We start from the raw sequence: 26,138 nt of genomic DNA on the forward strand, positions 1-26,138 counted from the left end.
TCTGACAGCTAGAGATGTTGAGCATTTTTTCATGTACTTGTTGATTGACTGTATGTCCTCCTCTGAGAAGTGTCTGTTCAGGTCCTTGGCCCATTTGTTGATTGGGTTGTTTGTTCTCTTATTGTCTAATTTTTTGAGTTCTTTGTATACTCTGGATATTAGGGCTCTATCTGAGTTGTGAGGAGTAAAGATTTGTTCCCAGGGTGTAGGCTCCCTATTTACCTCTCTTATTGTTTCTTTTGCTGAGAAAAAACTTTTTAGTTTGAGTAAGTCCCATTTGTTGATTCTAGTTATTAACTTTTGTGCTATGGGTGTCCTATTGAGGAATTTGGAGCCCGACCCCACAGTATGTAGATCGTAGCCAACTTTTTCTTCTATCAGACGCCGTGTCTCTGATTTGATATCAAGCTCCTTGATCCATTTTGAATTCACTTTTGTGCATGGCGAGAGAAAGGGATTCAGTTTCATTTTGTTGCATATGGATTTCCAGTTTTCCCAGCACCATTTGTTGAAGATGCTATCCTTCCTCCATTGCATGCTTTTAGACCCTTTATCAAATATAAGATAGTTGTAGTTTTGTGGATTGGTTTCTGTGTCCTCTATTCTGTACCATTGGTCCACCCGCCTGTTTTGGTACCAGTACCATGCTGTTTTTGTTACTATTGCTCTGTAGTATAGTTTGAAGTCTGGTATCGCTATACCGCCTGATTCACACTTCCTGCTTAGCATTGTTTTTGCTATTCTGGGTCTTTTATTATTCCATATGAATTTCATGATTGCTTTCTCTATTTCTACAAGAAATGCCATTGGGATTTTGATTGGCATTGCATTAAACCTATAGAGAACTTTTGGTAATATCGCCATTTTGATGATGTTAGTTCTGCCTATCCATGAACAGGGTATATTTTTCCATCTTCTAAGATCTTCTTCTATTTCTCTCTTTAGGGTTCTGTAGTTTTCATTGTATAAGTCTTTCACCTCTTTTGTTAGGTTGATTCCCAAGTATTTTATTTTTTTTGAAGATATTTTGAATGGAGTGGTTGTCCTCATTTCCATTTCAGAGGATTTGTCGCTGATATACAGGAATGCCTTTGATTTATGCGTGTTGATTTTATATCCTGCCACTTTGCTGAATTCATTTATTAGCTCTAATAGTTTCTTTGTAGAGCCTTTTGGGTCTGCTAGGTATAGAATCATATCATCTGCAAATAGTGATAATTTAAGTTCTTCTTTTCCTATTTTTATGCCTTTAATTTCTTTCGTCTGTCTAATTGCTCTGGCCAGTGTTTCGAGAACTATGTTGAACAGAAGTGGAGAGAGAGGGCATCCCTGTCTAGTTCCAGATTTTAGAGGGAATGCCTTCAGTTTTTCTCCATTCAGAATGATGCTAGCCTGAGGCTTAGCGTAGATTGCTTTTACAATATTGAGGTATGTTCCTGTTATCCCTAGTTTTTCTAGAGTTTTGAACATAAAGGGATGCTGTACTTTGTCAAATGCTTTTTCCGCATCTATCGAGATGATCATATGGTTCTTATTTTTAAGTCTATTGATGTGGTGAATAACATTTATTGATTTCCGTATATTGAACCAGCCTTGCATCCCTGGGATGAATCCTACTTGATCATGGTGTACAATTTTTTTGATATGTTTTTGTATCCGATTCGCCAGAATTTTATTGAGGATTTTTGCATCTAGGTTCATTAGAGATATTGGTCTGTAGTTTTCTTTCTTTGAAGTGTCTTTGTCTGGTTTAGGTATCAGGGTGATGTTGGCCTCATAGAATGAATTTGGAAGTTCTCCCTCCTTTTCTATTTCCTGAAGTAGCTTGAAAAGTATTGGTATTAGTTCTTCTTTAAAGGTTTTGTAAAATTCTGCTGTATACCCATCTGGACCTGGGCTTTTCTTAGTTGGTAGTTTTTTTATGGTTTCTTCTATTTCCTCAATTGATATTGGTCTGTTTAGGTTTTCTATATCCTCCTGACTCAATCTGGGCAGATCATATGACTTAAGAAATTTATCTATGCCTTCACTATCTTCTAATTTGTTGGAGTATAAGGATTCAAAATAGTTTTTGATTATCTTCTGTATTTCTGAAGTGTCTGTTGTGATATTGCCTTTTTCATCCCGTATGCTAGTAATTTGAGTTCTCTCTCTTCTTCTCTTCGCTAGCATCGCTAAGGGTCTGTCGATTTTGTTTATTTTTTCAAAGAACCAACTTTTAGTTTTGTCAATTTTTTCAATTGTTTCTTTTGTTTCGATTTCATTAATTTCAGCTCTGATTTTAATTATTTCTTGCCTTCTACTTCTTTTGCTGTTGTTTTGCTCTTCTTTTTCAAGGATTTTGAGATGAAGTATGAGATCATTTATTTGTTGGTTTTTTCTTTTTTTAAGGAATGAACTCCAAGCAATGAATTTTCCTCTTAGAACTGCTTTCAATGTGTCCCATAGATTCCGATATGTTGTGTCTGTGTTTTCATTTATCTCTAAGAATTTTTTAATTTCCTTCTTGATGTCTTCTATAACCCATTGATCATTCAGTAACCTATTGTTCATTCTCCAAGTGATGTATGCTTTTTCCTTCCTTCTTTTATCGTTGATTTTCAGTTTCATTCCATTATGATCAGATAAGATGCATGGTATTATCTCTACTCCTTTATATTGTCTAAGAGTTGCCCTGTGACATAATATATGATCTATTTTTGAGAAGGATCCATGTGCTGCTGAGAAAAAAGTGTAACTGCTTGATGTTGGGTGGTATATTCTATATATGTCCATTAGGTCTAGGTTATTAATAGTGTTATTGAGTTCTATAGTTTCCTTATTCAACTTTTGTTTGGAAGATCTGTCCAGTGGCGAGAGAGGTGTGTTGAAGTCTCCCATGATTATGGTATGGTGGTCTATTAGACTCTTGAACTTGAGAAGAGTTTGTTTGACGAACATAGCTGCACCATTGTTTGGGGCATAAATATTTATGATTGTTATGTCTTGTTGGTGTATGGTTCCCTTAAGCAGTATGTAGTGTCCCTCTTTATCTCTTTTGATTAACTTTGGCTTGAAATCTATTTTATTTGATATGAGTATGGACACTCCTGCTTGTTTCCGAAGTCCATATGAGTGATATGATTTTTCCCAACCTTTCACCTTCAGCCTATGTAAGTCTTTTCATATCAAATGCGTCTCCTGTAGGCAGCATATTGTTGGGTCTTGTTTTGTGATCCATTCTACTAGCCTGTGTCTCTTAATTGGTGAGTTTAAGCCATTAACATTTAGGGTTATTATTGAGATATGGGTTGTTCTTCCAGCCATATTTGTTTATTTCTGTTACTAAACATGGTTTGTTTTCCTCTTTGATTATTCCCCCCCCCTTTACTGTCCTACCTCCCACTGTTGGTTTTCATTGTTATTTTCCATTTCCTCTTCCTGTAATGCTTTGTCGAGGATGTTTTGAAGAGATGGTTTCTAGCTGCGAATTCTTTAAACTTTTGTTTATCGTGGAAGGTTTTAATTTCATCCTCCATCCTGAAGCTTAATTTCGCTGGATACACAATTCTTGGTTGGAACCCATTTTCTTTCAGTGTTTGAAATATGTTATTCCAGGATCTTCTAGCTTTCAGAGTCTGTGTTGAAAGATCAGCTGTTATCCTGATTGGCTTACCCCTAAATGAAATCTGCTTCCTTTCTCTTGTAGCTTTTAAAATTCTCTCCTTATTCTGTATGTTGGGCATCTTCATTATAATGTGTCTAGGTGTGGATCTCTTATGATTTTGCACATTCGGCGTCCTGTAGGCTTCTAGGATTTGGGATTCTGTCTCATTCTTCAAGTCTGGGAAGTTTTCTTGTATTATTTCATTGAATAGACTTCTCATTCCTTTGGTTTGGAGCTCTGTACCTTCCTGTATCCCAATGACTCTTAAGTTTGGTCTCTTAATGTTATCCCATATTTCTTGGATGTTCTGCTCATGGTTTCTTAACAGTCTTGCTGAGCTGTCTATGTTCTTTTCCAGTTGAAATACTTTGTCTTCATTGTCTGATGTTCTATCTTCTAAGTGTTCTACTCTGCTGGTAGTATTCTCCATTGAGTTTTTAAGTTGGTTTATTGCTTCCTGCATTTCTAGGATTTCTGTTTGTTTGTTTTTTATAACCTCTATCTCCCTGTATAGTTGATCCTTTGCTTCCTGGATTTGTTTGCGTAATTCGTTGTCGAAGTGATCTTTCATTGTCTGATTTTGCTGTTTAATGTCTTCCTTGATACTCCAGATCATCTGAAGCATGTATATCCTGAATTCTTTATCTGACATTCCATCTGCTGCAGCTGTTACCTCTTCTAAAGTTGCGTTGACCTGCATTGCTTGTGGTCCTTTCTTTCCTTGTCTTTTCATACTGCTTGCGTATCTTTCCTGCAGGTGCGGGCGGCAGCTCTGCTCTCTCCTTATTCCAATTGGGGTGTCTTGGCTACCACGACGGGAGGTCACTGGGCCTGTTCTGGGAGCTGGCGGCGGCTCTGTTCTGCCCCTACTCCAATTGGGGTGACGAGTGTACCACGCCAGCAGGCCACCGGGCCTGATCCGCCGGTTGGTTGCAGGTTTGCCTACCCTGCAGGCGCGGGAGGCGGCTCTACTCTGCCCCTACTCCAAATGGGGTGACGTGTCTGTCGTACCGGCAGGCCACTGGGCCTGTCCCGCTGGTCGGTCGCAGATCTGCCCACCTTTCGGGCACGGGTGGAGGCTCTGCTCTGCCCCTACTCCAATTGGGGTGTCGTGACTACCCCGCCTGCAGGACGCTGGGCCTGTTCCTGGCACGGGCGGCGACTCTGCTCTGCCACTACTCCAATTAGGGTGGTGTTTGTACCACGCCGGCAGGCTCCTGGGCCTGATCCGCCGGTCTGTTGTAGGTCTGCCTACCTTGGAGGCGCGGGCGGCGGATCTGCCCTGCCCCTCCTACCACGCCTGCGGACCCCTGGGCCTGATCTGCAGGTTGATCACTGGTCTGCTCACCCTGCGGGCACGGGTGGCGGTTCCGCTCCCCCCCCACTCCAATTGGGGTCACGTGACCACCACACCGGCAGAGCCTGATCCGGGCGTGGGAGAAGGATCTGCTCTGCCCCTACTCCAGTTGGGGTGACGTGTGTACCACACTGGCAGGCCACTGGGCCTGACCCGCCAGGCTGCCACAGGTCTGTTTACCTTGCCAGCGCGAATGGCGGCTCTGCCCTGCCCCTCCTACCACGCCCATGTACCACTGGGTCGCGGGTCTGCCCACCTTGCAGGTGCGGGTGGCGGCTCTGCTCCGCCCCCTCTCCAATTGGGGTCATGCGGTCACCACGCTGGCGAGCCGCTGGGCCTGCTCCGGGCGCTGGCGGCGGCCCGGCTCCTCCCCTCTGGCTCGACGACAAATTGAGGAGACTCGGGTGACTGTGCCTCACCCCCCCTACCAGGAGACCAACTGCTTATGTCACCGCTGGTAGTGATGAAGTTCTCTCCTCCGCCGCTTTCTGCAGACATCAGATCTCTGCCATGTTGGTATCCTATGCGAATGGCAGCATTTCGTTCCCCTTGCCGGGCAACCAAAGCACCGGGTGAGTCCTGACCGGCCCTCAGCAGGACCCTGACCGAGAAGCAGTTTCCGCGGGCTCCTAGCCCCGGGCCAGGGAAGTTCCGGGAGCCGGAACTCGGCCGCTCCGTGCTCGGTGTAAGCTCCTATAAGTGTAAGCTCCAAGAAGCAGTCCCCGCGGGCTCAGTTCCGGGAGCCGGAATTCGGCTGCTTAGTGCTTGTTGTATGCTCTGATAGGAGCAGGGTCCAAGATGCAGCCTCCGCAGGCTCAGCAGCCCTGGGCCAGGGCGGTTCCGGGACGGTTCCGGGAGCCGGAACTCGGCCGCCCCGCGCTCGGTGTTCACTCCGATACGATCATGTTCTAAGAAGCACCCAGGCGCTGAACCCTAGCAATCTGTCTGCAAGCCGCAGGCGAATTGCAGCCTGAAATTACCTGATCTATGGCTGAATGAGCTGCGGTCAGTCGAAAACAGGGATGGTGACGTCAGTTTACCAACATGGTGGCTGCTGGCCTCCTCTGTGGTCTGACCGGTGTGGAGAACCGAGATGGACTGCTTCCTTCCCCCGTCTCGAACCCAGAATTCAGCCCTGAGTACGGTGCTTGCGCGGCTGGCAGAAACTGCAGCGCTGTAACCCTGCGTCTCTATCCCAGCGAGCTCTGCAGACTCTAGCCGCGGGGCGATTTGCTGAATAAGCAGTGTTACCCTCCGTGCGACAAACCTCTCGCGTTTGAGTCCCCGTAGCCGATCCTCGTGCGATGGAAATCCTTCCTCCAGGTTCCGGAGCACCCCACTATTGCTGGAAATTCCTAACAAGATAGCCTTTAGCCGTCCTGACTTGTCATACTCCCACACAGTGAAGCAGCACACGGGGGCAATGCACTCCCCTCGCCGCCATCTTTCCCCCTTTTTCTTTTCTTATAGTGTCTTTTGAAGTGTGAAGTTTTAAATTTTGATGAAGCCCAACCTATGCTTCTTTTTTCATTCATTTTGTGTTCTGCGTAGAAAAATCTTTGTTTAGCCCAGATTCACTAAGAATTGTTTCTGTTTTTTTCTAGAAATTTTATAGTTTTAACTTTTTCATTTATGCTATGACCCACTTAGAATAAATTTTTATAATGCAGAATGAGGCAAGAGTTGAGATTCATTTATTTGGATATCCATTTGTAGCAGAATAATTTGCTGGAAATGTTATACTTTACTGATTGAATGACCTTGGCTTCTTTTTCAGTAATCAATTGTCCATATATTTTTGTGTTAATTTCTGGGCTTATCAATATGTCTGTATTTATGCCAGGACCACCTATCTTAATTACTCTAGCTTGACGAAAAGTCTTTATGAAAAGCTTTTTGAAAGATCCTTTTGAAAAGTCTTCCAACTTTGTTCTTTCTAAAAATTATTTTCACAATTTTGGGTCTTTTGATTTCCACAAAAATTTTAGATACATTTTGTCAATTTCTACAAAAATCTTGGTGGCATTTTTATTGCCATTATGTTGAATCTATATATCAGTTTGGGGAGAATTGACAATGAGACAGTTAATCCATACACATGTAAATCTATCAAAGTATTTAGGTCTCTAATTTCTCTGGACAGTATTTTATTGTGTCTGGTATACATATTTTGTAACTCATGAGTTACCCTAAGTAACTCATGTATGTATATATGTTTATTTTTGTTAAAACACAAACAAATCTCTTTTTTCCATATTTTTATTGGTGCATTATACTTGTACACAACAACGGGATCTCTTGTTACGTATTTGTACATGCACACAATATAACAATATAATTTGGCCAATAAGATTCCCCAGTGTTTCTCCTTTCCCTCCCCTATTCCCTTCCTCTGGTCCCTTTCTTCTATTCTGTTGATCTCCCTTTCATTTCATGAGATTCTTGACCCCTCACCTTTCTTTTCCTTTTTCCTGTCTAGCTTTCACATATGAGAGAAAACACATAACCGTTGACCTTTCAATTTGACTTATTTCACTTAACATAATGTTCCCAAGTTCCATCTTTTTCTTGCAGATGACATAATTTTATTTAATTTTGATTGAATAAAACTCCATTTTTTTGTATATATATCACATTTTCTTTATCTGTTTAGCCATTGATGGACATATAGGCTAGTTTCATAGTATGGCTATTGTGAATTGTGCTGCTATAAACATGGGTGTGCATGTATCACTAGAGTAAGATAACTTTAATTTTTTATGATAAATACTGAGGAGTGATGTGGCTGGATTATATGGTGAGTCCATTCCTAGTCATTGAGGAACCTCCTTACTGATTTCCATAATGGTTGTACTAATTCACAATGCCACCAACAGTATAAAAGTGTTCCTTTTTCTCCACATTCTCCTCAGCATTTATTATTGATAGTATTCTTGCTGACTGCCATTCTGACTGAGGTCTTAGGGAAATTTTGATATGCATTTCCCTACTTGCTAATGATGTGGAACTTTTTTTCATATAGCCGTTGGCCATTTGTATTTCTGTTTTTGAGATGTGTTTGTTTAGTTCATTTGCCTAATTCATAATTGGTTGCTTGTTTTTTTGCTGTGTTTTTTTTAACCTTTATTTTATCTATTTATTTTTATGTGGTGCTGAGGGTTGAACCCAGTGCCTCACATATACTAGGCAAGTTCTCTACCACTGAGCCACAACCCCAGCCCCAGGTGTTAAGTATTTTGAGTTCTTTATATATTCTGGATATTAATACTCTGTCAGAAGAGTAGCTAGCAAAAATTTTTCTCCAATTAGGTAGGTTCTGTCTTCACATTCCTAATGTTTCTTTTGCTGTGCAGAAACTTTTTAATTTGATGCTGTCCCATTTATTAACTCTTGGCATTATTTCCTGAGCTTTAGGAGTCCTATTGGAAAAGTCATTGCCTGTGACAATATGTTGAAATGTTGACCCTAGAAGAAAACTTCTAGGAGTTGTATAGTTTCTGGTTTAATTCTCAGGTCTTTAATCCATTTTGAGTTGATTTCTTTTTTCAGTTCTGTTAATATTTGCTTCAAGTGTCTTCAAGCTCTGTTATTAGGTAAATAAATATTTAGTAATTTTGTGTCTTCTACATGAATTGACTTATTTATCATTTTGCTCTTCTAATCTCCTTCAAGGGAGGTGCTGGCTTGGTTGCAAGTGTTCTGTTTGCTGAGTGGAAAAAGAAAGCTATGTCTGCCAGCATTCAGAACTGAAAGTTGTGCATTACACCTTGTATCTTGAGTATATGTTAATAGCTTAGATTTTTCTCCATACATACCCAGATATAGCCTGAGCAGGAGGCTTATGTACTATTATTTTATTAATGAGTATAATCCCAGTAAGCCAGAGTAAAGGCCAAGGAGGGTAAAGCAGGGAAGGAGTTAACACAAAGATACCTTAATTGTCCTAGCCACTACTAAGTGTGACTGATTGCTTTATCTATAGAAATGTGCTTCCCCAAATCTAAATACTTTCTTAATGCTTGTAGGAAGACTGTAGAGAGAATTGATCCACTGGTTCTATGACCCCTTGGTCATAGGTTTGTCCCATGGTGTGTTAACTTCCCTACGCTCTGGATGTACATGTATGCATGTCAGCTTCCTATGTGATCTCAAAGCAATATCAGCGTGGAAGTCTTGGGGTAGGAAATGAAAGGCATTGGTGCAGGTAATAGCCAGTGTTCTTTCAGGTCATGTCTATGTGAAATCTGTCAAGCATATGTAGAAATGGAATGAGAGTCCATTTATGCTGAGGGGATTTGAAATGATGAAATGAAAAGTATCTAATATCATCCATTCTTGATATCACCCAGATTCCCTTATCTTTCCTCTGTGTCCAGGTCTCATACTATAGTATTTAATAATGATAGGAGGGGAGATTATCATTTTTTTCCCTGAGTAAGGAAGTATAAGTCCAGTTGGTCAGCCCAGCTCTCTGAAAGACTTTGGACAAGAGGGTTAATGAAATAAGGTTTAGACCTCATTGCTGCAGGTGACCCAAAGTCAATAACCGATATGCATCCTTTTCCTGTTTCACAACCCATTCTTTATTTCCTTCACTATTGGCCAGTAACTTTGAATCGTTTGGATTGCTTGCCTTTGGTGACCAGACTTTCTTCCCATAGGAATCTGTAGTTGCCTTGCCCCTCTTAGGCAGTGATTACTGCAATTACACTTTCACATTGGATATGAAATTCATTTGTGTATGGACACTGCCCAGTCCTGGATATGCCCAGTTTACTTCCATTGTATAGCTGCAACATTAGCTAATTATTAGTCCATTATTACCACCACTACAGAAATTTCTTTATTTTTCCTGCTAATCCATTGCTATTAAGGACTCAAAGTGACCAGGGAGTAGTTGTAGTTCTGTAGATTCAAGTTCAGTGGAAACCTTCCTATGCTCCTAGTGGAAAAGATTCCCATTTCCCACTCTACCTGGGAACCCAGAAAAGACTCAAGTTGCAGGAATAAAAAACACAAAATAAGCAAATGGGTCAAAGAATTATGGTGAGGTTAGTCAATCCTACTTCAACTGGGGGTTTCCTAGAACTATTTTGTCTAGCTGCTTGGAATACAATACCAGATATCAACTACTGGTTTAATAAACCCATAAAGTATTATCCTTGCACTGTTACTTATGCTGAGTTACTAAAAGACTATTCTGACTTCTTCTTAGTGATGGGGTCACTAACGTGAAAGAAATAAATCCTGTGCTCAGGGTCATACTGCATGTTGTTAGCTGTCAGTTGTCCATTGATATCTCCTTCAATATACAGTGGGTTCTTAGGTCGTCTTAGTGTTTACAAGTTACCATGTTGCTAAAGAAGCTATTCTGTAACCCCTGGATGGTCAGTGTTGGCAGAATTTGGGCAGGGGGTGGAAATTAAGTCAAATATGTGTCTAAAGTAGGTGTCAATTTCAGCAAAGACAAATTTCTGCTCCTTCTGGGTGAAAGGATTTTAGTCAGTAAGAGGCTAGATGGTCTCCTTCAAAGAATGGTGCCATATCTAAAGTTCATAGCATTGATCGTTGTTGCTGGTAGGCAAGGTATTAAAAAAATGGCAGTAATGAATTCTGCCTTCATGTTTGGGAGCTGAAGCTTTTTGGTTCATGCATAACCTGCATCATTGCAATCATGTCTTCTTGGTTCGTGGGCCAAAGAACAGTAATGGGTAACAGCATGGAAGCTGGGTGACATCCAAGACAAACCATATTATCAACCTGCTTGTTAAGAGCTTCTTGTCAGTGGACACTTATTTGTGGTCATTAATATCAGATATTGGTTGGAGTAGTGTTGGTCTTACATAGATAGCACATTCAGTAGGGCAGTGGTAGTTGGTTCACTATTAGGTTAAGGTCATAATATATGCCATCTTCAGCCATGATTTAACTTGTTTTTGTCAAGAGTAAGAAAAGTAAATTAAAAGGGGGTGAGTGGGGATCATGAGGACAAGCCCTCAGTCTGATACAGGTGTTGATCTCTGAAGTTTTCCCCAAGGATATGGTATAGCTTCAGTCAGCATCCTGACTAAAGGGGGCAGTTTGAAGGTTTTTGTCATGATTTTTTTCTTAGACCCTCAGATTAAGAAATTTATATGAAGTTTCCTCCAGCTGCTAAGTACAACTTCCCCACATACTCACTCAGGAACCAAGGAAATAAACACAAGGTGTATTTGTAGAAGCATTGGAGCTACTAGGCGTAGGCAACAACTTCATTTATCATCAGGTCACGATGTGCTCCTACTCTAAACAGAGGGTCATGGTGCAGTTTTGAGCCTCTGGCAACTGTCAGCTTCAGACCCTGTATCCAGCAGTCTTTGAAAATCTCAATATTCTGCTTTTCTTCTCAAATGAATAATGAACTGCAGCAATGGACCTTTCAGCCAGTGGCTCTGCTCTGTGACCTAATTTTAGTTTTTGAAACAGTGAGTTCCATTGTGGTAACTACCATTCATTTTCTCTTCATGATTTATCCCTTTTGGTTATACAATATGAGTAACTTAGTTACTTTGACCACCATCTATCTCACCTGCAGAAATGCTACAAATCCTGTGAGTGAGGCAACTCTAGTGTGGCATTCCTAATCATTATGGTACTTTCCCTGATTTTGGAGCTTGCTTAAAAAAAAAAAAAAAAATATATATATATATATATATATATATATATATATATATATATATAATTTTTATTTTTAGAGACTCTGTTTCTAGAGGCACACTGATAAAAAGTGTCAGTCCTTCTCTCTTCTCTCATGTCAGTCATTCTTCCCATACTGAAGTTGTAAAGTGTCCTCTTGAGTTCTCAGTGTCCTTTGGGTTGGTTCTCAGTCTTACGTAGTAAATCCATCCTAACTTTTCCAGCTCCTGAGCTTTCTTACCATCTTCCTGATATTATGCCGAGCAAGCTTTGCCATTTCGGTCTCATTTACAGTACACCCTCATCATGTCCCAGTTTCAAGGAGACATTCAACAAATCATTAGGACCAGCTTCAGGTCCTACTTCTTGCCAGAGTATTGTATTTCATATCATAAGTGTGTCTCTCTAGGTCCATAAAGTTTTTCCTATTTATCCTCATATTTCTCTCACTCTGATCCAAATGCCTCAAGATATACCCTACATATGCTTCCCCAGTTCTTGGCAGTGTGTTCTAGCCAGAGCTTTCAGGGGCTTTTTGGGTTTATGAGTTATTTCTCCTTAGAGCAGGCCCTGCATTTTTCACTCATGTGCAAAGTGAAAGGTGATATCCTTATTGGTTTTAGTGGTTATTTACCACCAGTAGTGGGGCTTTTATTGTCATCAGTTGAATAATACCTTTTAGGGCCACTCCTAGCACCAACACTTTTAACCTGGGTTCCACAAAAGACAAAGGGAAGCAGCGGCATATGTGCTGTGATTATATTATGAAGTGTAATCCTGTAGAGATGGAGGGAGGAAGAGGTGAGTGAAGCAGTGAAGGAGGAGGGGCAAATATAAGGATGTGACTGAGATGAGTGCTTTTAAATGGGACGAATGGTTAATTATTTCAACCTTCCAATGAGAAGCACATAGAGCATCTCAAGATCAGGGTAAGGGAGGGGGGTGAATTTATCCATTGACTCTAATCTTCTGTAAGTAAAAATTTTTCCAACTGGACTTAAATCCCACTTACTTTTGGCTTGCACTTGGGTGATCAGTTGCTGAGAAGAGTTCATAGTGACATCGGCAGTTAAATCTTAGGGCAGGAAAGGAGTCACATGGAAGAAGCTGAGGTGTGCAATTGTCCAGGGCCATGAATAGCCCAAACTGTTCTGGCTGAGATGGTTCAGGCACCTAAGAGGTGTCTGCTAGAGTAGAGTGCCCTCACCTTCAACTATGCCCCACTCTCCCTAAACCTAATGACCCACCATACAAGATTCTTAGAGATACCTGACTTGGTGGGATAGGGGAGCATCAGTTTCTTGTTTGTGCAGAGTGATTCATGACTTCTATTGCTTCTTGCCAAAACAAGTGCCTTTTCTGGTTTTAGCCCCTGCTTTTTACTCACTTCCAGAGTTTTCTTATGTCACTAAATTCTAGAATTTCTTGGGCCCATTGTAGTGTTCAGAGTTGCTTTTCTGCTTCTTAGAACTTTCTCCGATCAACTAAGTCATTGATTTTGCCATTTCCAAAATTTTGTTACTCTTTCTCCACCATTTTGTCTTTCCTTGTGAGATTATGTCATATTAGAAAACTCCTTACTCTCATTATTAAAATGTATGTTTAGTCAATCTTTTTTTTTTTTTTTAAATCTGGAAGTCTCCACTCATTTATTGAATAGACTATTGAGAAACATTTTCATTGAGGATATGCTCTTTTTCTGACATTATTTGGGTAGACAATAAAATACATGGTCCCTGTCATAGATAGGTCTTACAGTTTAGAAAAATATTATTAAATAGCAATAGAAATGATCTTTGATGGGAGGGAAAGGTTTTCTGATAGGCGTGAACACTTCTGGTAGAGATTCTAGAAGAATCTACCAAAGGACCATCCTAATTACTGTCAGCCGGTTGTTAGTTGTTAGTCCTATTGCCCCAGTGCTCCGACTCTGCATTAACAGCGTTTCTGTTAACTTCTGACCAAAGATGATGAACCCTAGAAACAAAAGATGCATTTAGTTGTATTCTCATGTTAAAGCTTTTAGCATCATGTATCCCTAGTACTAAATCACCACTAGGAGTAACAACCTTAAGTGGACACTTGCTGGGAGAGAATGAGCTTCTTTACATTTTCTTTTCTTTGAGCAAACTTTTATTCAATATCTACTCACAGAGTAAAAATTTATGCTTATATCATAGATGTCATTTATTAAAAGTCATCCAATAAACTCCTTGGGTCAAAACTTTTCTTCTTAAGTATTAATGTTTTAAGTAGATGGGATGATTTTGTGAAGTTAGAAGGATAAATGAGGTATGAAATGGGGAGGATTTCTGGGAAAAGTGGATTTAGTGTGACATGACTCTAAAAGATGGATAATTTAGAGGTTTCCTATTTATATTTAAACAGAACAAAGCAGAAAGTCTCTCTTAGGGTTAACAGAACTTACTTTCTAACTGGAGTTTCCTGAAGTAATTTTTCACTGCTTTTTATATTTTAGACGAAATATGTGAAGGAACAGTTCCAAGTGGGAAATTGTCAGTTACATCATGTTTTCTACATATTAACAATCCAGTTCTTTATTTTTGTTATTCTTAGATATACATGACAGTAGAGTGCATTATGACACATTCTACAAATACGGAATACAACTTACTCTAATTAGGATCCCATTCTTGTGGTTGTACATGATGTGGAGTTTCACTGGTGGTGAAATAGGGAAGTTATGTCTGATTTCTGTCCTATCTCATCACCCCCCTTCACTTCATTCCTGTTTGTCTAACCCAATAAACTTCTGTTCTTCCCTCCCCCACCTTATTGTGTGTTAGCATCTACGTATCAGAACATTCACCCTTTGATTTTTTTAGGATTGGCTCATTTCACTTAGCATGATAGTCTGCAGCTCCATCCATTTACTGGCAAAAGTCACAAAGCCATTTTTTTATGGCTGAATAATATTCCATTGTGTATATATATACCACATTTTCTTTATCCATTCATCTGTTGAAGGGCACTTAGGTTGGTTGGTTCCAGTAGCTTAGCTATTGTGAATTGAGCTGCTACAAACATTGATGTGGCTGTGTCGCCATAGTATACTGATTTTAAGTCCTTTGGGTATATGCTGAGGAGTGGGATAACTTTGCTTTGGGAGAATATTGCTTCCATTCCCAGTTTTCTGAGGAATCTCCATACTGCTTTCCATAGTGGTAGCACCAATTTGCAGTTCTACCAGCAATGTGTGAGTGTACCTTTTCCCCACATCCTCACTAAAAGTTATCATTACTTGTATTCTTGATAATTACCATTTTGACTGGAGTGAGATGGAATCTCAGTGTGGTTTTAATTTGTATATCTCTAATTGCTAGAGATGTTGAACAGTCTTTTCATATATTTGTTGACCGTTCTATTTCTTTTTCTGTGAAGTACTTGTTCAGTTCCTTTGTTAATTTATTGATTGGGTTATTTGTTTTGTTTTTTTTTTTTTTTTGGTGTTAAGTTTTCTGAGTTTTTTTTTTATATATCCTGGAGATTAATGCTCTGAGGTGCAGGTGGCAAAGATTTTCTCCTTTTCTGTATGCTCTTTCTTCATATCCTTGTTTGTTTCCTTTGCTGTGAAGAAGCTTTTTTGTTTGATATTATTCTGTTTATTGATTCTTGATTTTACTTCTTGCACTTTAGGAGTCTTGTGGAGGAAGTCAGTTCCTAAGTCGACATGATGAGAAAGTTGGGGGCCTACTTTTTCTTTTGGTAGGTGCAACATCTCTGGTCTAATGCCTAGGTCCTTGATCTACTTTGAGTTTTGTGCAGGGTAAGAGATCAGGGATTCAATTTCATTTGGCTACATGTGGATTTCCAGTTTTCCTAGCACCATTTGTTGAGGAGGCTATCTTTCCTCTATTTTATGTTTACGGCACCTTTGTCTAGTATGAGATAATTGCATTTGTGTGGGTTTTTTCTGTGTCTTCTCTTCTGTTCCATTGGTCTTCATGTCTGTTTTGGTGCCAGTACCATGCTGTTTTTCTTATAGTAGCTCTGTAGTATAATTTAAGGTCTGGTATTGTGATGTCTCCTGCTTAGCTTTTCTTGCTAAGGATTGCTTTGGCTATTCTGGGTCTCTTATTTTTCCAAATGAATTTCATGACTGTGTTTTCTATTTCTATGAATAGTTGTCATTGAAATTTTAATAGGAATTGCATTAAATCTGTGTAGCGCTTTTGGTAGTGTGGCCATTTGACAATGTTAATTCTGCCTATCCAAGAACATGGGAGATTTTGCCATTTTCTGAGGTCTTCTTCAATTTCTTTCTTTAGTGTTCTGTAGTTTTCATTGTAGATATCTTTTACCTCTTTTGTTATAATGACTCTCAAAATATTTTTTTTTTGAGGCTATGGTGAATGGAATAATTTTCCTAATTTCTCTTTCAGTTGATTTATCACTGTTATATAGGAATGCAATTGATTTATGGGTGTTAATTTTGTATCCTGCTACTTTGCTGAATTAATTTATGAGTTCTAGAAGTTTTCCGGTGGAGTTCTTTGGGTCTTCTAAACATAGAATGTCATCAGCAAATGGGGATAGTTTCAGCTCTTCTTTTCTTATTTGTATCCCTTTAATTTCTTTCTCTTTCCTAATTTTTCTGGTTAGAGTTTCAAGGACTACGTTGAACAGAAGTGGTAACAGAGGGCATCCCTGTCTTTTTCCAGTTTTTAGAGGGAATGCTTTCAGTTTTTCTCCATTTAGAATTATGTTGGCCTTGGGTTTAGTATATATAACTCTTACAATGTTTAGGTATGTTCCTACTATTCCTAGTTTTCTAGTGTTTTGATCTTGAGTGGATGCTGTGTTTTCTCAGATGTTTTTTCTGCTTCTATTGAAATAATCATGTGATTCTTGTCTTTAAGTCTATTGATGTGATGAATTACATTTATTGATTTTCATATGTTCAGCCAACCTTGCATCACTGGGATGAACCCCATTTGATCATGGTACACTATGTTTTTAACATGTTTTTGTATGTGATTTGCTAGTATTTTATTAAGAATTTTTGCATCTATATTCATCAGGGATATTGGTCTGAAGTTTTCTTTCCTTGATGTATCTTTGTCTGGTTTTGGTATCAGGGTGATACTAGCTTCTTAGAATGAGTTTGGAAGGATTTCCTTCTTTTCTAATTCATGGAATGATTTGAGGAGGATTGGTGTGAGTTCTTCCTTGAAGGTCCGATAGAACTTGGCTGAGAATCTGGTCCTGGCCTTTTCTTTCTTGGTAGATTTTTGATGGCATCTTTTATTGCTTGAAATTGATCTGTTTAAATTTTGTATCCTCCTGATTGAATTTCGGCAGTTCCTTATTTTTATTTTTTTCTCTTATCTTTTTAATGTGATGACCTCACAATATTTGATCTCAGAATATTTGATCCTTGCTTTGTATTACATCTCTTGACTGATTTAAGTCTTAAGTTCATGCATATTTTTTCACCTTCTCCATTATATTTTTATTCATTTATTTGTATACAGTGCTGAGAATCAAACCCAGTGCCTCACATATGTGAGGTAAGTGCTCTACCACTGAACCATCACCCCAACCCCTCCACTATAATTTTTAACATTAGGTATTTTTAAAGTTCCTGCCTGATAGTGCCATTATCTGAGTCTGTTGATTGTTTTAGCTCTTGACCATTTTAAAAAAATGTGTCTTCTTCTTCTTCTTTTTTTTTTTTTTTTTAACGGATTGCTCAATATCATGCACATGAGTGTAGAGACTGAGGTAAATAGCATTTGTGTGTAGAAATGGGCAGGTTTTCTTTTTTGTCAGGCTGTTAGTGGGTAAGGGAGTTGAGCTAGATTTGGGATTTGTGTTATTACCTTTAGTACTCCACAGGCTTCAAATTTGTTCAGTAATAACATTTATCTAGTAACTAAGCCTTGCTATTACCCATGCTTAGAGTGGGGTCTGGAGTGGTAAAGAGTTTTTTCCTCAGTGTTTATCCTCCACTCTCAACTTTTATTGATTCCTGCATCGCTCCTCTTGCTGTGTAACTGCCGTTTCCTGTTACTTCATGGTAGGTTCATATTGGCAGTATGGCAGGTTTTTGTTGGTAGCCCCAGGTCTAGGCAGGCCCTCAACCCCTAGGTCTCAGTGGTGAAGCTTTCTAGTGTTCCAGCCTCTCCTTCCCATGGCAGCTAAACAGTGTCTTGTGTTTTTGGTTGGATTGGGTGGGAGAGAGTTTTTTGTCCCTCACCAGTGTAGGTCACCTCTGGTATCACTGTAGGATCCTAGGCCCAACATAGTTTCGAACTTTTTCCCAACCAGGAGAGAGGAGTTTTGCTTTGACCCGCCCCCCATTCCCTGCAAATAATAGATTTTTCTCTTGTATCTGGGGGCAGAAGGATTTCTTACTACTCCTTCAGTGGCATAAGGCTTTTTTCACTTTATCAAAGAAGGGTCTGGGGAGGTTGGGAAGGCTTATTGAATGTTTCCAAGCAGAAGTTGATTTCCTCCTGCCACTGCACTGTGCCAAGGTGGGGAGCCCTTTCCAGTCTTCTCCCCACCCTCATCTTCCTTCTTGGCATTGAATGAGAGGCATGGCAACGAGCTCTTCAGTGAGTTAGAACTTTCCTTTTGCAACTGGCCCTCCCAGCTATGCCAAACTGACAGGGTAGCCGATACTTCACACTTAAGGAAGGGTTAGAATTTTACCTGATTTCTTATTACCTGTTTGTATGGTGACCACAGCTTTCTCCTGTGTTCTGCCAAAGGTGAAGCAGATCATGTATCCAACTCTCCATGGAAGGGTTTCTCACTCTGGGATTCAGTTCTCCAGTAGACTCAATAAAAGTTCAGAATTTGAGGATTATCTGATTTCTTTCCTCATTGTTGAAGAAGGAGCCATATTCTTTTTGGAAGGAAAATCTTTTAAAATCATATTTTAGAAATAGCTTGTTTTTCTTCCCAAGATCTCAGCTAGAAAGGAATACCCAAACTTGGTTATTTCTAAAAGTGCCATAATGATTTCATCAAACACACTTCCTTCAGGTCATATTGTGAAATATTTTTGGCAGAATGTTGGAGTGAAATAGTCCTTTTTATAGGATTCTTTCCTCTGTTATGTCACCTTCAGACGGAACCTTATCCTGCACTGTCGAGTGGAGTCTTCTCAAGTGGCTGGAAATGAAATAGACTGTCATTTCCAATGGTCTCATGTAAACAGACAGGGTCCGTATTGAGAAGGCCATTGAAGGTTATGTGATGAGTACAGCTGCCTGCTAACTGATGATTCAAATATTGTGAACAAGTTGTGCCCTAATTTGTGCTAAAAAATTTCTTGTGCTGATGATTTTATTATTATTATTATTTTGGGGATACTGGTTATTGAACTAGGGGACACTCGACCACTGAGCCACATCCCCAGCCCTATTTTGTATTTTATTTAGAGACTGTCTCACTGAGTTGCTTAGCACATTTTGCTGAGGCTGGCTTTGAACTCACTATCCTCCTGCCTCAGCTGTTGGAGCCACTGGGAGTATAGGCATGCACCACCACACCTTGTGATTTCATTATTTTAAAGACAGCTTATTTTATCATTTGCCAGTTTGGACAGTTACATGGTTCTTTATTTTGAACCCCAGCTTCCCCTTTCATAGTTCTTAGCTGCTTGCACCCGATTCTTCAGTTTAGCAGGATACTGCCTGACTGCCTTTGTACTTACCAGTCAATAAAGATGAACAATGTCTTCTCAAAGTTGTTTTTGGTAATCACCTTGGGATCTCCTTACTCGATTCTGTTCTGCTCTACTAGCTTCCAATGAAGAGATATTTGGGAGAGTATATAAAAATGTCTTCATTCCACTATAACATTTAAGCAATAATTTGAGCGTAAACTATGAAAATAGACATCAATTTTCTAAGAATTTTGAAGGCATTTTGCAGTGCCTTTCAAAAGCTTTTTTAAAAATAATTTGTTTACAGAAGATTAAAAAGAAAGCTCCAAGTTCTGTGTACACTTCACCTGGCTTCTAATGTTAATGTTTTACATAATCATGGTACATTTTTCAACAACAATTAATTTTGGTTAAGCTATAAACTTTAGTCATTGTTCATCATATTTTCCTAATAGACTTTGTCTCTTCCAGGACCATATCCCGGTTCTAGGTTGTATTTAGCCATCATCTGTCCTTAGTCTCCTTCAATCTGTGATCTCTACGTTCCTTATTTTTAATGACTTTTGAACAGTGTTGGTCATAATTCTATAAAATAGCCCATCATGTGGTTTGTCTAATGTTTTCTTTCTCAAGTTCACACTTGGGTTATAGATTTTGGGAAATAATACTAAAGAAGAGAAAACATCCTCATTGTGTCTCATCTCAGGGGGTTGCATGATAGCCACATGACATTACTGGTAGTATTAACTTTATTAAGGCTGGTGTCTACTGGTTTTTTCTACTATGAAAAACTGACTTTCATTTTTTTCACTTAATGAATCACTAGGTCCAGCCCAGATTCAAAGGGAGAGGAATTAAACTTTTATCTCCTTAAGAGAGAAATACAAATAATTAGTGGGCATGTGTAAAAAGTACCAGACCACCAGAGTAATTAAAAGTACTTTTGGTGAAATATTTTGAAGATATGCAGCTATCCTTTTTCTCCGTAGTTTTAGTTTTATTCACTAAACTTTGCATTCATCAGTGAATCTCACCATTGATTCTTAACTTCCCGTATTGCTACCAGGAAATCCAAAACCATCCTAACTTCTGGTCCTTGCATTAGGCTTGTCCTACCAGGGAGGTGTAGTGTAGTGGCATCCCTTTTCTCCACAGAAAAGACTTAACTGGGCCTCTCCGGAAATCTTCACCATGGCTGATTTTAGGACTGTCAGCAAAAGAGTCCAATGTAGATAAACTTCCTATTTTCGTGTTGTCCTGTTTTACTTGGCCACTGGCCAGGAAGAAATCAGCACTCCAGGTGCTGGACACCCCCTTACTAGTTTCTCACAAACATGTATCCAGTATAGTAGTTTGTAGAAATGTGCAAACAAGGCCTTTGGCCTTGAGCTGGGGCTTCACATAGATGTCTACATTCCTAAGAGAAGAGAAGTTGCCATTTGGGCTCCATGGTAACAGCTGGCAGGGGGAGGAAAGAAAGGGGGAGAAAAAGCTCTCCCCTTCTCAGGTATTGTCCTTGAAGGGTTAACTTGCCCAGAACAGTGAAAGAAAAAACTGCTTTTATGTGAACTTCTGCAGAATGTGAACTTCTGAGCCCCTCCCCTTACATGTTGGGTATGAAACTCTGAAACTACCTGAACTCGGGGTTCAGGGGATTGATTGATTACAGCAAAAGCTGTGCCCTCTGAACCTGGCTGCAGCCAAATAAAACAGTGTCCTGCTATCTTCGGTGCCTTGCTTCATCTGTCCCTACAACAATAGAATCTTTTTCTTTGGAAATTTCATAAAAATGCACTTTGGCAAGAGATTCTTGTGATGGTCATGCTGGGCCCTCACTGGGACTTTTATATCTGGAAGTGAGGATTTCCACCTTTGGGAAATTTCTTTGAATTATTTCCTTGGGCATTTCTTCCCTTTCCTCTCTCTTTGCTGGAACTTTTGATATTTGCATAGTGGATCTCATGAATTGGTGGTCTGGTGTTGAACTGATCCCAGAGGTCCAATCTTCAAATACTTTTTCTTCTAGTTTTTGAATATTTTCCAGCTTTGTCTTTCAAACCTTTATCAGACTTTCTATTAATTCTTTTAAATTTGTTGCCCCTCTTCCACTTCCAGGGGTATCTGTTGCCTCTTATTCTTTGGGGTTCTGCAATGTAAAATAGGCTGCTTTGCATCTCACACTTCGGCTGCTGCACTGTTTACTGCTGTCCCACCTGTTTATTCTAGTGCCCAACACTTTACTACAATTCTGCCATCTTCTCGTCTCTCAATTCTTACAGGTTCTTAATTTCCAAAGACAATCATTTTACTCCTGTTTTAATGGTGTTTAATAAGCAAATGAAATTAGGTGTGTACGTTCAGGCTGACATTCTGGAGTCTCTTTCTTTCACTTTCTTCTTCTCCTTCTCCCTTCTTCCTTCTTTCTTCTTCCTTCTTCCTCCCTCTTTCCTCCTCCTCCTCCTCCTCCTTCTTCTTTTTTCTTTTTTTTCTCTTTCTCCTTTCTTTCTTTTCTCTTAGAAAATTATTAGAGGACCAAATCTTAAATTTGTAGGGCATCAAAAAACTTGGTCTTAAACTTGGAATGCAAAGAGCTGCTGAGTATAGGCTAGCACTGAATCAAGAAAAATGAGGATCACTAGTCAGGAGACCATGGAAATAAACCAGGAAAGGGCATGGACCAAGCTCATAGCAGCAGGGAGGATCATAGTGGCAGTGACATTCAGGTAAAGGGAACTAAATACATAACTGAGGTAACAAATAATAACAAAAGCAAGGAGAATTCTTTAGAATCTAGAGAGAACTAGGTTACATTTTAGTTATATCAAGATTTGTTTGGGACAGTTTTTACAACTCTTGGAACCCTAGTTCCCACCTCTCTAAAATAAGGTAGTGGTACTTATTTAATTTGCTTGTCATAAGAATTAAATGAGACAATCTATGCAGCTGTCTAGTTGTGTGTGTGGTACCCAGAGTAGTCTCCATAAGGATTAGATACCTTCTTTCCCCTTCAACTGTTGAACAGTATAACTATTGAGACATCATTAGGGAAGATATTTGCTTTAGGGAGAGTATGTGTTGTGTTCTATTATTATGAGATGGAAACATGGAAATTGGGCTTCCTTATTCTGTCTTAAGTTCTTTTTCTCTTGTCTCTTGCAGGGTTTACCCCCCAAAAAATGGAAGGCTGAAGTTACACACCTGAGTTGCCCGGAACCTACCACGTTTGCTTTCTCGTCTCCAGTTCCTCTGGCTCCGCGTAGGAACTCCCTGCGAGAGATGTGGATACCAAGCTTCCAGCAGTCCAAGAAAGAAGCCCAGGCACTGAGGTGGCTGGTGGATAGGAATCAAAATTTTTCAACTCAAGAGTTTTGGGCTCTAGTGTTTAAGGAGTAATTTCCAAAAGTATCAGAATAACATAGACTAAAGCCTTTATGAGATTTATTTTCTAGGTTGCCTTAATGTCTGACTATAATAGCTATTCTGTTGACTATCCTTTAGGATAAACATTAATTGCTACAGTTCTCATAATGAGCCCTATCAAGTAACAGATATGAATTATTACCCTTAGGGGTTTGCTTCTGTATTTTTTATAGTGAAAAAATAAATATTTTTTTATGGACATTGATCATCTTTAGTTTACATGTTTGGACCCACATACTTGCTGCTTTTTGTAAAAATTCACCTAAATAGAGTGTTTTCCTTGCTGCAGTGGGGCCACAGTATCTAGCTGGGACTTTTGATAGTCACTCCTCCATGTATATCTTAAACGATCAGCAACTTACTGGCTTTTGGCAAGCCAAATGTTTCTATGCTGAGCATGAACATGAAATGCATTAGAATTTGGCAATAAAAGATTCCATCTGTTTGTTTCCAGGCATGCAAGGGAGTAGAAAAAACTGTGTCAAACTAATGCACTATCTGCTTTTTATGTCAAAAGATTATATATATATATATATATATATATATATATATATATATATATAATATTCTTATACAATTGTCTGTGTGCATACCATCACGACACACCTTTATTTATATGGCTCCATTCTCTGTGCTGTCAGCTGCCTCTCTGACCTTTCTTATGTTCACCTTGCCCCAGGCTGCCTCCTGTCTTCCCTCCCAAGTGGAATGTCTCATAAAGGAGTAATTTCTTCCTGTGTATTTTGATCAGGGAGATTAACCAGTTGTTCCTTATACTTCTGAGCAGAATAATAAGATTTGTCTGGTTTGCCTGGACAGCCTATATGTTTTGATCAACGTGAGAGTAGAACTGAATGCCCCAGGCACTCCAGTTGTGTTGAAGCTGATTTGTCTTTAGGATGATATACAACCTGTCATGGTGGGCAGCCACAGGCGTTCAGTTCATGAGCATTTCCTGGTTTCCTATCCTGTTAAGGGTCAGCTGTCTTATCTGGGGTGTCTCCTGTAGTTCCATGAGAGACAAGGAGAACAACACTGACTTTTATTCCATGAGTTGGTGGCCAGTGCCCTTGATGTGCCCAGCAGTGAGCTGTGTCATTCTTATACAGTGTTCTCTCTGCTTGTGGCACCAGCAGGTGAAGGTCACTTTGCTGGGTGGGAGAAGGTGTCTATGACTAATTTCTTCCCAGACCCAAGTCTGCCATAATTAAATGTGATCTTGTACAAATCTGTTAACTTACGTGAGCCTCCGGGTTGTTTTTTGTTGTTGTTGTTGTTTGTTTTTGGTACTGGAGATTACATTCAGTACCAGGGGCTCTTTACCACTGAACTCTATCCCTAGTACTTTTTATTATTATTATATTTTTAGTTTTGAGTCAGGGTCTCACTAAGTTGTTTAGGGTCTCATTAAGTTGCCTTGAACTTGAAATCCTTTTGCCTTAACCCCTGAACTGCTATTTTTTTTTTTTTAATGATGCTGGAGATGGCCTTGTATCTGCTAGGTAAGCACTTTACCACTGAGCTATACCCCCAGCATAGTAGGGCCTTAGTTTTGCATCTACAAAGAAGTGATGGGGTTAGTCTTTGAAATTTTTTTTATGTAATATTCTTTAATTTACTAAAATTTAAGAAGTTTAATTTAGTAAGTGCTTTTACTAAGTCAGTAGGTCAGAGTGACTGTCAAAGGAAGTGTGCCCTTTTTTTTGCAGGAAGGAGCATACTTCTTGGGTGGTATTGGGAATAGGGGAGCTTTATTTCTCTTTTTATCTGATGATATCAAAGTAGTATACATTGGAAAGGAAGAATTTGTTAAAAGATCAGGTTTTAAATTATATACTGAGTGAAGTAATGTTCTTTTTGAAAGAGAAAACTGAGAATTGACTTATGCCTCCGGCAAGATATTATGATAGCTTGTGTTCTCTCCACAAATGCCTTAACAAATATCCAGTGCTTATATCTAGCATGTCTGAAACCTCAGTAATCCATGTACTCTTGTCGTATCCTAGTTCTTTATGAAGAGTTCCTAGATGAAATCCTCCTTAAAGTTTTCTGAATTATGTATCCCCAAACAAATTTAGTGAAATGAAATTGTGCAATGCAGTCTAAAGATTTTGTCGGGGAAGAGGATGGTGAAGAGAGAAATCCACAGGCTTGAACAGAGGATGTATTTCAAAGAAAATAACTCAGGGGTTCTTTGAGATTCTTTGAGTCCCTACCCACAGATTTGAGACTTTATTTTTTTGCTTAGCATGTGCTGCTTCAACAGGATTTTCATTCATGAGACAACACTGTCTTGTCTGATAATCACTGTTAGGGAGTGAGAAGTGGTCCCCATGGTAACAGGATTCTTATCTTACACAATTCTTATACAATTGTCTGTGTGTATTCCATCATGCCACACCTTTATCTTCACCTTACTGTCTTCATTTGTGAAACATGATTAAGAAAGGGGTCTGACTTATAGCACTGTTGTGAGGAATGCCTCATGGCTCTGAAAACTTTGTTCAATACAGCATTCTGTTTAGCGTTTCATTATATTTCACTTGGATTGTTCTCAAGGACAAATTTTCAAAGTGATATGACAAGGTGGACAGAAACCTTTCCAGAAATGTTGCGGAATACAGACGTAACCTAGTGTGACAGTGATCCCTAAGGCTATTTAATAGTCTCCTGGTCTCCACCTGAAAATGGAGGCAACTCTGACCTTCAATCATGTACAGATATTTCAGACCCCAAAGGCTGTGACTGGCTTATTTGTTGCTATTAAGGACTAGTTTATAGTAACTAGAAAGACTAATTTATAGTATCTAGAATATTAGTTGGGGTCATTAGCATTATGGTAATAGATTGAACACATAAGTATGCTATGCACTCTTCAGAAATAAAAGACACAAGAAAAAAATGAGTATCATTTTTTCAGTCACACACTGAATGTTACATATAGGAGAGCCAGCTCAGAATCCAGAGAACACTGTGTGAATCCAAGTACAATACAAACCTGAACTTGAAATGCCTGGGGTAATATTATACATTTAAAAAAAGCCATTGGTGGAACATAATTCCTGCTAAAGATGGCAGTTCATTAGCATAATTTATTTATTTTAGTCTGTCTAGGCTGCTCTAATAGAACACCATGAACTGGGGTGCTTATAAACTTTTTTTCTTATAGTTCAGGAGGCTGAGAAGCCTGAGATCAAGGTGCCAGCACATTTGGTGTCTGGTGAAGGTACTCTTTCTCTTTCACATATGGCCGCCATCTTGCTTTGACCTTTCACATGATTGAAGGTGTGTGGGAGCTCTCTGGCTCTCTGTCTTATAAAGGCATTAGTCCCATTCATGGTGGCTCCACCCTTGAAAGCCTTCACCTCCTAAAATCATTACCTTAGAGGTTAAGATTTCAA

At 39.4% G+C, this 26,138-nt stretch overlaps 1 protein-coding gene across 2 annotated transcripts in view; it reads left to right on the plus strand.

The window, feature by feature from the left end:
* Fut10 (fucosyltransferase 10) overlaps positions 1-26,138 on the plus strand; it is a 200,049-nt gene that overhangs the window by 87,458 nt on the left and 86,453 nt on the right. The window contains exon 6 of one of the 2 annotated variants that reach the window (XM_071610222.1): positions 22,477-22,643. In XM_071610222.1, the coding sequence (XP_071466323.1) occupies positions 22,477-22,643 (167 nt within the window). Of the gene's footprint in view, positions 1-22,476; positions 23,978-26,138 lie in introns of those variants that run through there. The other variant, XM_027939357.2, reaches the window with a different exon arrangement.

The sequence above is a fragment of the Marmota flaviventris genome, chromosome 3 (genome assembly GCF_047511675.1).
Source record: "Marmota flaviventris isolate mMarFla1 chromosome 3, mMarFla1.hap1, whole genome shotgun sequence".
In the NCBI taxonomy this organism is placed as follows: domain Eukaryota; kingdom Metazoa; phylum Chordata; class Mammalia; order Rodentia; family Sciuridae; genus Marmota; species Marmota flaviventris.